The following is a 13,451-nucleotide window of genomic DNA, read 5'->3' as shown; positions in this document are numbered from 1 at the left end:
ATAATTGTAGAAACGTCATAGAAAGATGTTACAGAAAATGAAACGACATTAAGCATAGAAAGATACGTACAAACTGCAAGTTATAGTGCTAAAAATGCATTTCACGAATTAACATTTAAACAATATTCGATTAACATATTTATGGCGGATATCCCCTTCCATATTCTTGTACTGCGTTGTAAAAAAATATTTCTGTTTTTGTTGGTCACTTCCATCACAGGTCTGATCCTATTTTTTATTTTAAATTTGATTATATCCCCTAATTTCAAATGTTTGCTGCATTGAATAGATAGGACGTGAAATGGGACACATCTGATATAAGACATGTATATTTGTATAGATTCTCTTTCAAGGGGTTTACAAGATTTCGAACTGTAAATCTAAAATGTAATCCCCGAAAGCATTGGATGGGAATCTTTTTCTCCCATAAAATCTGTAGAAAACTCGGAATTGTAAAATGGCGGAAAACCTTTCGTAGAAATTCAATAACCGCCCAGTGGTTAAAAAGTTACGTGCATTTTTAATCACCGGCTTAGAACGGGAGACAATTCTATTCGTTTTGCTATATTAATAGCCTTGAAGTTGATATTAGCGAATAATTTTTTGCACGTTTAGTGTCATATGCTATTTTAAACATTGATTCAAAATTTCTGTGAGGGAGACGTCTGCATTAAAATAGATATGAAATGTTCTCGCTAGAGTAGTTATTTTATTAGTATGAAATAAATGTTCCCGCTAGTTTTGTTGACACATTTTCTGGGTATTAATAAAGTTTTTAATACATAATATGTGTATTATTTAATACACAGTGCAATACAAGCAATACTAGACCAAGTAATTAAGAACTAAATACACAATTGAACATGTTATATTTCAAAAATAATAATAATTCACTTAATTTATTTTGAGGAAATTTACAGCCTGCTGTATGGTATGAAATTTACCAATCATTGACGACCAAGTGGTGACCTGTAGAAGTTTAATTGTTCTTTGCTTAGCAATTACTTCTCCTGTTTTATATGTCAAAAAGTCACTGATCTGACAATATAATATACTCAAAAATGCTTCCTTTGTTTGAAAAAAAAATTATTTGATATATGCATCACTGGATTTGCTCAGAAAGTTTTCAATAGAATGTTAGAAAAATGAGATTGTTGACAAGAGTTATCTGCCTTTGAAATATTCAGTGCTTTTTAATGAAATTATAACTAATCTTACCAAAATTATATATATATATATATATATATATATATATATATATATATATATATATATATATATATATGTCTCTTTTACTTGTTCCTGGTGGTGCAAATAGTCAAATTAAACATTCAAAATGGCGGGTTTTTATACCTTGTTTTACCTACTGCCTACGTCACAAATTTTATTGTTTTTTTTTATAAAATAATAATTTTTCACGAATTCTATCCTCAAAAATAAAGTCCTTCTGCGGATCCATTCCTATATAACTCTGCACAATACTTGCAGATCAGAAGATAGTCGAAGGACATAAACAACTAGACATTCTACATATTTTTTTTAATTCTTATAAACTCACTTGTAAAAAACTAACAACACTTAAAATGTAATGCAAAAACAGATAAACATAGAAGAAATGGAATGTGATGCGAGTAGTATTACAAAATGTCTACAAATGAACCAAGGAAATCAGGAACAGTTTTATAGTCGAGTTATCAGCCTGTTTAATTTTTATTTGCTAGGACAAAACTGGACGCCCGTGCTTTCATGGAAAACTGTCGATTTGAGGAGGTCCTCCAATACTTCTCAGCTCAAATTCCGACCCATCTTCTTGTATCTATTTTATAAATGGGAATTTTTCAGAATCTTGTATGCTTACGTTATCTTCCCTGTATCAGTTTGATCCGATGGAGAAAAAAATCTCCAGGATGTAAAGAAAAGCTCAAGCTGAGATTTTGTTTTTGTAAAAAAAAAACACGAAAAATGGTCCAAAGACTGTTGGTATGAACAAAAGACAAAAAAAGAACAAAAATCAAGCTTAACACCCATTTGAACAAAAACAATTTCGGTAAGAAACCTACTTGTAGAAAATTATTAGATAAATACAATGTGTACAAACAAAATGAGATTTATGACTGAATGTTGGAAATACATCTCAATATTTGTACAATGTATATACTACTGTGTTACAGACAAATTTAGAATGTATATCAGTGATGCATTGAAAACAGGAGTTTTACGTGAAAGCTAATATAGTACTTCCTTCTGTATGGAATATTTATCAAGAAATCTCGGTAATTTATAACATAATTCAAATCTTTTAACCACTATTTTCCATTTAAAACAGTATAATGGGATGTACATGTTATTCAGCGAACGATTGTCGTCTGAATCTAGACATAAATTGTCGTCATCAAGAAAATTTAATAGATCACATAACGTTTTAAACGGCTTTCCAATTGTAGCAAAATGCTAAGATCAATTATCTTTTGCATACAGACTTAAAATGACATTACATTTTGCAAATGGAAAGGAAGATAACTTTATCCTATCATTGCTTATGGGATTACGTGCGTATTTCACTGATGTTATAGAACTCAATTTATACCAATCACGAAATGATACTTCACAATGTTTTACATATATATCAAAATGATTGCAAGTGAGCCTCTGCGTTCGAATCATTATCAAGTGTCAGTTCTTGCATCATGTGGTAGGAAGAACGCTTTTTATGCGTCTTAAAACTATTAGTATTTCCTATAACTTGTGGTTCTAAATGAATACTGTGTGTTACAATATCATGGTTTTCTTCATCGCTTTCTGCTCCAAGTCTATTAAACGTAGTGTATTCCCCTCGTTCTTGGTCTAGGGGTGATTTGTCTCTTTCCTTGCATCTGTTAAACATTTCACTACTTTTAATATTTTCAATAGTTCTGTTTTGAACTTTTCGCCGCCTATCAATTGAGGAGTCATCTAACTCATTTGGATTTTTATCCGAAACAAAACTTGTTGTCAGCAGAGTGGCGGATTGGGCTGCCATTGAACTTGGGTCAGACGACCGGATATGAGGTGACACCCAATGAGTCTGCTGAGGCTTCTGGGATTCCATCTTGACGACATTTTGTTTTCTTCGTTTACTGCGGTAACACAACAGAGCAATAATAACAAAAAACAGAATTAACAGCACAGAGGTCACTGGTACTCCAACATAAATTATGATGTAGATTAACCTGCTGAAACCATTAAAACCTAAATATAAAAAAGCAATCATTATTATATATATCATTATTATTAAGCAATTACTTCCGAAATGCATATTTCAAGTCTCGTCCTTTTGTTGCAACTTTCCTGCACTTATTATTCCAATTTAAAAAGTAGCCCGTTATAACGTATTTTCGTATTGTAATTAGCTACTTAAAAAATAAATGCAGTCGCGAGTATGACATTGTACGTACAACAATATGGCTAAAATGACTTATTATTTATAATAATTTGCCTGTAAAGTACTACAATTTCCAAACAAACCGTGTATTCGTGTATAATAAATAAATGTTTTACTACAGATACTACAACATACCCAGTAAACAATAAATTGCACATTTTTTTCAACCTGCATTTCATACTACATTGCTTGAATCGGTCTTAAATGTTTCAACTACTCTTCTTTTACTTGAACATTCATTGTCAATCATACTTACACTTCAATTCGTCAGTTTCGTCAGACACACCGCAGTTTTGATTCCCATCACACATCAAAGATTGATCTATACAGAACTGATATGTTTCTTTACACGCACTGTTTTTTGATAGTATACATTCTCTGTGTTGATGACAAAGTAGTTGGTCACACTTACCTAAAACGAATGGAAAGCGAGTTCGGTAGTTGTGTCAACACGAGCGGGGCATTTAGTAATTTCTCTTTTAAATAAAATCATTAAACATTTTTGCTAAATTTAATTTGAGATTATTTCATATGTGTGTAAAATATTTCGAACATTTGTAATTCTATCAGTCAAACAGTTCCGAGATCGGCGATGAAAGCCTCATTTCAACACAACCGGAAGTAGGATTTATTTGGAAAATGTCCAAGGAGTTCCGATTTAATAACATCTGGGTCTTTGAAACGTTTTGTCAAGTGGGTGTTTTTTGAGTACATTTCGAACATACAATAGATAGAGATGTAGCGTATTTTTTGTTTTTTGTTTTTGTTTTTTTTTGTTGTTGTTTGTTGTTTGTTTTGTATGGACGGAAGATTCTTAAGTGGTCAAAACGATAAATTTTTAGACGAAATAGCGAGATTCGCTCGCTTACAATTTGCAAAGTTATTGCATAGAGATTAATATTCCCAATGATTGTTTATTAGTTCAGAGGACTCTAAACTGGCATGATTATGCTCGACTTACAAAAGGCATTTGACACAGTAGATCGTCAGATATTATGTAAAAAAGCTTGGGAGTTCTTTCAATTATATGGTTTGAGTCTTATTTACAAATTCGATAGCAAAAAGTAAGTGCTAATGACAATGAATCTTATTTTCTCAGTGTCAAGTGTGGGATCCCACAAGGAAGTATATTGAGGCCGTTACTACAATACAACAATTACAATAGTATTCAGCAAAAAGCAAATGAAAAATTGGAATGTTTGTATAGAAATGCAAAAAAAAAAAATGATCTGGAAACTCAAGAAAAACACTGAGTATGGATTTAATCTAGTGCCAGTTTGACTATGCCTGTTCATCTTGGTTAAATGGTGTCAACAAAATCTTACAAATCATATTACAAGTTATGCAAAACAAAATATACAGTTTATTAAGGGCTTAGACTATATATAAAGAATTGATTATACTGTATTTAACAATTTTATATTTCTGAATGTTACCAATAGAGTTAGACAAATGAGACTTAATCATGCTCATAAGATATATTATAATAAATGCCCTCAATATATGAGAACAAATCTTGAAAAAAACAAGATATGTAAACCAGATTTAGCAAATACAACTTTTTTTTGGTACCAGCTGTAAATGGGCATTCAGCAAATATTTTTACTATAATGCCATCAGACTGGAAAAGCCTTGTATTAGAAATTAAAACAATAAATAGTTAATTTACATTTAAATCCAATGTTAAAGATTTTTTCCTTTGAGACAATGAAAGATTCATTTAATGATAAATATATTATATATTTAAGGTAACATACTTTATTTTTTTTTATATTTTATACATCTGGTAAACCAGAAAATAAGAGTTTCACTCTACTAGACCATAAGTCTAGTTCATTTCTATTTATTTACCTGGAAGTTATTTTTCCTATCTGAGGACTACATTGGAAACAAACCTCCGGGCTTTCATGTGATATCCTATAACTTTGGATCAGAATCTGATTTTAAACACAACCTTTTTTCAGGACAAATTTTTTAGTGATTAATGAATATTTAAATATAGCAAGTTCTGCTTATACGTCTTATGTATTCAGCACATATAATGTCGTGATAATTGTATGTGTTCTGTGTTTGTAAATGTAATGTTGATATTTGATCGAAATAGATCTTTCTATCTATCTAGATCTATATGAAATTGTATCTTCTGGTTTACATGGTTTCATTGTCTGTTTGCCGGACACGAGGTATAGCATATCGGCAAATGTTTCTAAGGAACAGATGCGCTTTTATTCTACCGGAAGAAGAACCTGACTCGTGTCTCGGGCTTTTGCTCGAATCCTGGGTCAATTATTTACTTTTTACTTTGCTTATAAGGGTATGTGTCTTTCTATCCCTGCAATAATGAGTATGGACCAGGTGCACCAGTAGAGTAAGTGTCCTCTGAATAAAAAAATTTAGAGAGACATCCGCCGTAGATGCTGACGATACTATGTGATACTATCGCTTGTATTACAGAAAACAAATGATAAACCAACCACCCTCTGCTTTGGTTACAGCTGTCCATAGCAATTTGAATTTGGCTTTGGCAACATCTGAACTGGACTCGTATCTAAGGAAATAAATGTTTTAAACACTGAAAGAAATTTAAGACTTAAAGTCAAGTAAAGCATTACATTTTTCAATAATTATGCAGATTTGTTCAAATTTAGTACGTTGCTAAACGTAAAAAATCTAAATGTTCCTTTTTGCTGCTACATCGTTATTTTAGCGCATTATTTGTCCAGTACTGACCAATTAGATATATTTTTTTAATTTACTAGACTTTACAAAAAAAGTGTAAAACTTATTTAGTTGCTGCATAGTTTAGCTTAATACTCTCAAACTATTACTATATTTCATTTGACAGGCGATATCTTCCTTATTCCAGTGTGCATTTTTCTCTGTTAACAAATTTTACCTGATAATTAATCTAGGACCTTCTGAGATAAACTCTAGATCTTGTGGTGGGAAGGCATAATTCCCACAATACCTTTCGTCCGGATACGCTCCTTGCACCGTGAAACCATTAAAAAACATCAGGAAGGTGTGAGAGCAAAAACCTGAAAACAAAACATACCTGTGTAAACCTCAACCTAAATAAAAACAATTTAATCTTTACTGATGAAATGAAGATGCCATTTGAGTCATTACTCATGAAGTGAAGATGCCATCACTGTAGAAACATAAATCATTGGGACGGAACGTCAGTTGCATCCTCAGTATATAGTGACATGAAATACGAATGGCTTTAAATCGTTCTACCGGAAGTGACGTGTTTTGAACTTCAATCGCAAACGCACACGGATCGCATATTCATGTTTCTCGAGACATCGCCCATGATAGCAAAGTAGTTATTTTAGTACGTATAGCTCCGTCTCTTATAGGAAAAGCCAAAAATCATATTAAATATTAAAACTACGGAACATAAATTCTGTCATAATTGGCCTGGTAAAAAAATCTTTATTCAATAAGGGTGGGGGTTAATTGTAACAACTACATTTATGGCGCAGCATAAAGTCCGTTATCACTGGAGATTGAAAGTCATTTACTGTTAGTTATTGCTTTTCTAAATGAGTAATACAACGAGTTTACTACACGAAGCTTGAATTGTTCCACTTTCCCAAGCACAAGAGTTAACGCAGTGAGTAATTGATTCATAATATCTTTTGATTTTTGAATATATTTTGACTGAAAGTCTCCAGAAGAAAAAAACATGTAAATTCAGTAGATATTTACGGCTGAAGGGAAAACGATTTTTTGTTAAGTGTCAAAATGACGTCGCAAAGTATCGTTTCTATGCAAATTTCAAGCAGATGTGATTTTTCTTCTTTTTGTAAAAAGTTGTCTTGATAAAATATACTATAGTTGTTTATATGTGCAAAAAGTTGTGGCAGCTTATGCAAAGAAATCAATAGTGAAATCGAGTGTTTTTCCCAATTTTGAAAAATTTACACGTTTTGGCTATTTTTATGAAAGTTTCCATGATGTGCATGCAAAGTAAGCACACATTTTCCTGAATATTATGCAACATCCATACTTGTTTGACTAAGTTTATTTCAAGGCCGAATGGATATAAACTAACATATCCCTTTTAGTTGAATAATACTACCGAAAATAACAGGAATATTTCTTGCCACAATTATGAACCATTCCACTACATAACCAGTCAAATATTGTCTCATAATACAAAGCATCCAAATGTAACATGCATTACAGAACTTACATAAAGGATCTATTAAAAACACCTAAACTATTTTAAAATAGGGTGAAATATCGAATAGGTACATTATATAAACTCAACCATGACAACGGAATGTATAAATGTGTTTTCCTAATATTTGTAGAATTAGTCTCTGTTTTACTTACGCTGTATTTGTCTATTGTCTACTGTGTAATTTATCTCTAATTCAAAGACATAATTTGGACATCTATAAGTGTACTTTGTTTTAAATTCATTTTTTGAAGAAAAACAATATACGGCTTCGAGTCCCTAGACATTTCTTAAATAGAAACTAATGCCTTTAATGCGTGACTACAAACACTCAAATGTCTGAAGAAACATATGAAGAAAAAAATAACGTGATAAAAAAGAGAAGCCAGGGACTAAATGTAATTGACAGATTGACCAGAAAACTAACACTAGGAAACAATAAAGTATTTGTAAGATTTACGCCGGAATACACAATATATCTGATACATGTGATTTAAGGAGGTAGACCTAGGGTAAGGGACATTACTCTTGAAACCAGTTATATGCTTGTTTCATAGTCAATTTCACCAAAACATATCAAGCTTTCATCTGAAACAGAATGAAATTAGTCCAAGTTATTTGATGCTTACATGAGACTGATATAAAATGCTGAATACAAACGTTCCAATGATTTGTAAGAGTTGTGTCCTTTACCCTAGGTCTACCTCTTTAAGACACTTTATTGGAGGTTATGATGTATGACTGTATCGTAGGAATTCAGTATGCGAATGTCGTTTAACATTTGGGAACAAGAACTACAAATCTATATATTAACCAACTAACATCACATACAAAATCTATAACTTGGACCCAGTTAGTGTACATTGGGATTATATAACTAACTTTGTTTTATAAGTCCCAGGTGTACAACAATAAATACAGCTAGCCCTTAAGATCTACGACAACTGTCGATGTACTAGAATTATTTTGAAAGACATGACATTCCTAACATATCAAATTTACATATGCATGGCCAGTATATGTATTGTGTCGTTACTTTATATGTTTGGGCGGATTCAGGCGGGGGCGTGGCGGGCGTGCGCCCCCCCCCCGAAAAAAAATTGCAAAGCATAGGTTGTCAGGGATCGATTTAGGCGGTTTTAGGTTGAAACTTTAATTTCTCGCTAATTTTACCACAAAAGATATCTACATTGCACCCACTCTAGAATATTTCAAGAATTTAACCTTAAAACACATTTTGCTCCGCTCGGCGAACTTTTAACTGTGCGCCCCTAATCCTGGATCCGCCCCTGGTGGTTATGGCTATACAGTCAAAGAGTATCAGGTGTTAATAACATTTCGTAATGGCTATTATTGTATTGTTTATAGCTATAATATTAATCTACCGAATTATCATAACTAGGTAATGTTTGGTCTGCATTACCTGACGAAACCTCCCAAGATCAGTCAGCGTGCAAATGACTGACGACATGACTGATCAAGTCAATCTACAGGAATATTCATTATCGGTGAAACGATTCATTTTCAAACTGAAGGCAGGGTGGCTGAGTGGTTCAGTTGCTGGAATTGTAACCGCCGTGGACCCGAGCCCAACATGTGTTCCATGACCGGGAGTTTCACAGATTTTCTAGACTTTCCGGAATATCGGCCATGACCCGATCATGCAAAAAGCTCATATTAGCCGAACTGTCGTAAATCTCGCCGTGCATTTATGTTAATTGTTGGCTTGAACGCGCATGTGTATTTAACAACGTTAAATGCAAGTTAGCTTTACATTTGACCTCTGTATACCGTATTAAAACTGATACATGTAACCTTCACCGCGGCAGTTGTTTGAGCTGACATCTTGCTATATAATTAACCCATTTCCCACGACTCAAAATGTTGGCTACCAGTAATTTTGTTAATAATTCCAACATCTTTTAATTTACAACTGCCATGCAAATAAGGTTGTTATTGCATTATGCACAGTCTATCGCATAAAATTGGATACAATTAACACTAGTTGATGGAACCAGTCTACACTTGATAAGTAACACTCCAGCTAAGAATCATGCAATTAAAATGTGATTCATGGGTGAAAAGCCTACATATTTTTATTTTTGATATTTTATTCGAATTGCCATAGTTAACAGAAATTTACATTAAGTTTTTCATATAACCCGTGTTCTTGGAGATAAAAATTAAATAGAAAAATGCACTGTAGAGTTCAAAATTAAGGGAGATAATTCAGTAAATGACACTAAAATACAATCTATCGGATATAGAATCTATTGGATTTTCAATGTTGATTATCTTCTAAGAGCAGACAGATTGGAATGAATTATTACACTTTTCATACTGAAGACTAATAAAACAACATAATTTACAAAAATAAAAATATGTCGCCTTTTTGGGGTATATCACATTTTACAGATTTTGCATGATTCTTACAAAGACTGCTACTTAAAAGATTGGAAGATAAGTACACTTGTTACTTCCTTATCAGATGGAATATTAATCATAAAACAAACACAATTATTAACTGCTAATGCAAATGTCATTGTCGAAATAACCAAGGAATTTTATTGGTACAGAATATCATAAAACTGCATATTTGTTGGAAACTGACAAGAATTATGAGAAAAAGTATACCTCGATGGCCAATAAAACGCTCAAATTGCTCCATATTATACGACAAAAGTCTAACTTGAAATCGGAAGACACAAAGCAAAGGATTAGGTATTTTAAAAAACGGAGAACTTTTAACGTATATATCAAGAGTAAACACTCGTTTCCAACAAGTACAGAAGTTATCGATTTGATGTGAATCAAATGTCTTGAGTACACGAGTCAATATTCATTTGGGAATACTGAATTTCCTTCATGAATATTCATTTCGTTTCAAAACAGAGTATTTATTAAACACGACGCTTGTTGTTGGTTTTTTTTGTTTTTGTTTTTTGTTTTTGTTTTTGTTTTTGTTTTTGTTTTGTTTTTTAATAATGCCATTTAACACAAAAATACTGTGCATGCATGAAAGTAACTCCTACAATGTAAGGGAGAAACCATTTGATTTTTTTAGGATCACATTTTCTATCCTGCCTATTCAGTTACAGAAAATTTAGGTCATACCTTTTTTTCTTGGGGGCTAAGCTAAGCACCGATCTTATTTTTAAAATATAAACAAAAAATATTAGGACAATGATAGATCCTGTCTTTTTATTTTTTTCCTTATGGCCTGTCCTGGCTTTTTATTTCTTAAAAAAATCGAACCTGCCTTTTTATTTCAAATTTGGTCTTAGCCATCCCTCCCCATAAAAAAACAAATTGTAGTTCCCAAGGGGATGTAATTACGTTCCTCGAAACGCCAGCGTTAGGATGTGACACCAAGTCAGCAAAAAGCTTGTCAGACAACATCTAGAGTATTTAGTATGAAGGTTTAAATAAATGAAAAATACACACCTGAGAAATCTATGTCCAACAACGTAACGAGAATGTTTTCGTATTTTTGAACACTAATTATCCACGTACAACGTGATGTAAGAAACTGGGGATGTTGTGGATAGCCAGGGGAGGTAATCACTCCAGATTTACCCGTATGAAAACCAGCACCACATCCAACTGTGGACATACCAAAATGATGCCAGTCTGAAATATAAAGGTAGTGTTAGCCAGTCGAATGTACTTGATTCAAGGTTTACTCTGAAATGTTACTATCTAGTATTACATACCTATATCTTTATCGTGTTGGGTTCTGGTCATTTTTTCTGTTGATTTAAGACCTCGGCTAAGGGACATATTTCTTGAAATTAGTGATATGTTTGTATCACATTCAGTTTCATCAAAGCCTCGCAAGCATTCATTTGAAGCAAAAGAAATCAATCTTGGTTACTTGGATATTTAGATGAGGTTTAGTTGAAATGGTTTACAGAAACGTACCATGTTTTGTAAGAGTTATGCCCCTTAACCTACGTCTTTGACCACTGAGTAAGTGTTTACCTTAGTAATGCACAAAATGTGCAAAAAATAATTAACTTATAAGTCAATTCCCTTGCTTATTCTCCAATATAAAAATTGATTATCGTTAATTCATTTAGAATAGAAAAGTTATTGTTATTAATCAGATCTTTTTGTTATAAGCTCGGATCATCTTCAATGCATGTTCAAAGCAAACAACAATCACTTTTCACATTAAAGCAGGTTAAGTAGGATAGAATTTCATCTAGCTCATCAAATGTGCTGGAAAAAGAAGTTAAAATAATTCCAATGTACTTCTTATGCAATTATATCATTTCTATTAAATATTATACTGTACTGGAATTACTTTCATCCAGAAACTCGTAATGCCCAATGAATCCATGCAGTTCTTTTGTATAGTCTGTATTAAACTTAATCTCTAGCTTCGATTGTTGTGAAATGAATTCCTTAGGAGCCCTGTCGCCACAGTATCTATCCTTTAGCACTTTGAACCCTTCTGGATCGATGTTGAATATTTCTATGTAGTCAAACTGGCATCTGTAATATTTCAATAATGTTCATGATAATTTCGGAGAGAAGGTATACAATAAAAGCTGTATAAACATAACCTATTGTTAATTGATACCAGTCCAAACGTTTAGTTTACACATATACATTGTATTAAAGTCATTTCAAGTTTGTTTTTCAGTTTGTACTATTGTTTCTGTTGTTTTGTTAGACCTGTTTTTTTTGTATGTTCCCTGTTTTATATTATTGGCGTTGTCGTAACACTCGGTCTTTGAATTTTGTACTTTTTTGTTTCAAGCGTTGTTTTCTACATGAAATTTCAGTCTTTTGAACTACACAGGCTCGTTAAAGGTGATTTGACGGGTTATGCTATCCTTTGAAAAGATCAAAGGTTATTTCAATCCTGCCGCGTTCAGATGCTTGAACGTTCAGACACTTTCTAGAAATTGAGGTGACATGAAGGTTCCTTCTGTAGAACACAGGGATGTGAATGTGTGGTGATACATAGTTGTTGGTCCTTCTATCAATGGGCGATACTATCCAACACCGCCTATCTGGGAGGTACTATCCAACACCAACTATCAGCTGGCGATACTACCCAACACATAATAATAATGAACGAATACTATTCATCACCAACTATCAATGGGCGATACTATTCATCACCAACTATCCATGGGCGGTACTATATTTAACACCAACTGTCAATGGGCGATACTATTCATCACCAACTATCAATTGGCGATATTATCTAACACTAACTTAATGTTGGCTGTGGATAGTATCGCCCATAAAGTTGATAGTTAGTATTGGATAGTATTCGCCCGTTGATAGAATAACCCGTCAAATCACCCTTAATGAGACCATGTGTTTTGAACTTCCGGCATTGCTAGCTAGTCTTTATTTAAGATTCACATAACCTTCTATCATAACTATTAAAATTGTGCATTTCGAACGACTTCAATCTAGACATATAGCCAGAATTGTATAAAGTGTACCGATTCATCACTCTGTTGATTCTGTAATAAGTGGTTTTACTGTAAACGAATTAATGACGATTATACGATAATTGAACTTTATTAACAGATTAATTTCTCCCAAGACCCAAAAAGCAATTAATAAATAGATTACTAATATTCTGCACTCCATTTTTGGGTTTACTGTTTTATCAATATTTTAATGTAAATTGCTTTTATATGTTACCAACCGGAATATATTTGTGACCAACAATCATTACTGCTGTATATTTATTCAGTTGCTTAATTTTCGTTTTAATTCACCAGAACTAAAATTTAAGGCGGATTGGCGCAATTTTTGACTACCACAAAATCAATCCCTCTATCTATACCAGAGTTTTGGAAACACATCTGACAT

The 13,451-nt window shown here is 32.7% G+C and overlaps 1 protein-coding gene across 12 annotated transcripts in view; it reads right to left on the bottom strand.

Annotated features, from left to right (window-relative positions):
- Window positions 1-854: 854 nt before the first annotated feature.
- Window positions 855-13,451, bottom strand: part of LOC148614150 (neuropilin and tolloid-like protein 2) — a 42,215-nt gene continuing 29,618 nt past the window's right edge. For 11 of the 12 annotated variants that reach the window (XM_088588014.1, XM_088588007.1, XM_088588009.1 and 8 more), the window contains 6 exons: window positions 11,908-12,107; window positions 11,055-11,240; window positions 6,318-6,459; window positions 5,896-5,969; window positions 3,678-3,833; window positions 855-3,228 (listed from right to left, as the gene is read on the bottom strand). In XM_088588014.1, coding sequence (XP_088444140.1) covers window positions 2,627-3,228; window positions 3,678-3,833; window positions 5,896-5,969; window positions 6,318-6,459; window positions 11,055-11,240; window positions 11,908-12,107 — 1,360 coding nt within the window. In that variant the 3' untranslated portion in view covers window positions 855-2,626. The remainder of the gene's footprint in view (window positions 3,229-3,677; window positions 3,834-5,895; window positions 5,970-6,317; window positions 6,460-11,054; window positions 11,241-11,907; window positions 12,108-13,451) is intronic. The other variant, XM_088588016.1, reaches the window with a different exon arrangement.

Source organism: Perna viridis, chromosome 6 (genome assembly GCF_037379345.1).
Source record: "Perna viridis isolate PV_CMFRI_1.1 ecotype Kerala chromosome 6, ASM3737934v1, whole genome shotgun sequence".
Lineage (NCBI taxonomy): Eukaryota > Metazoa > Mollusca > Bivalvia > Mytilida > Mytilidae > Perna > Perna viridis.
This window is presented reverse-complemented; position numbering and strand designations above follow the sequence as displayed.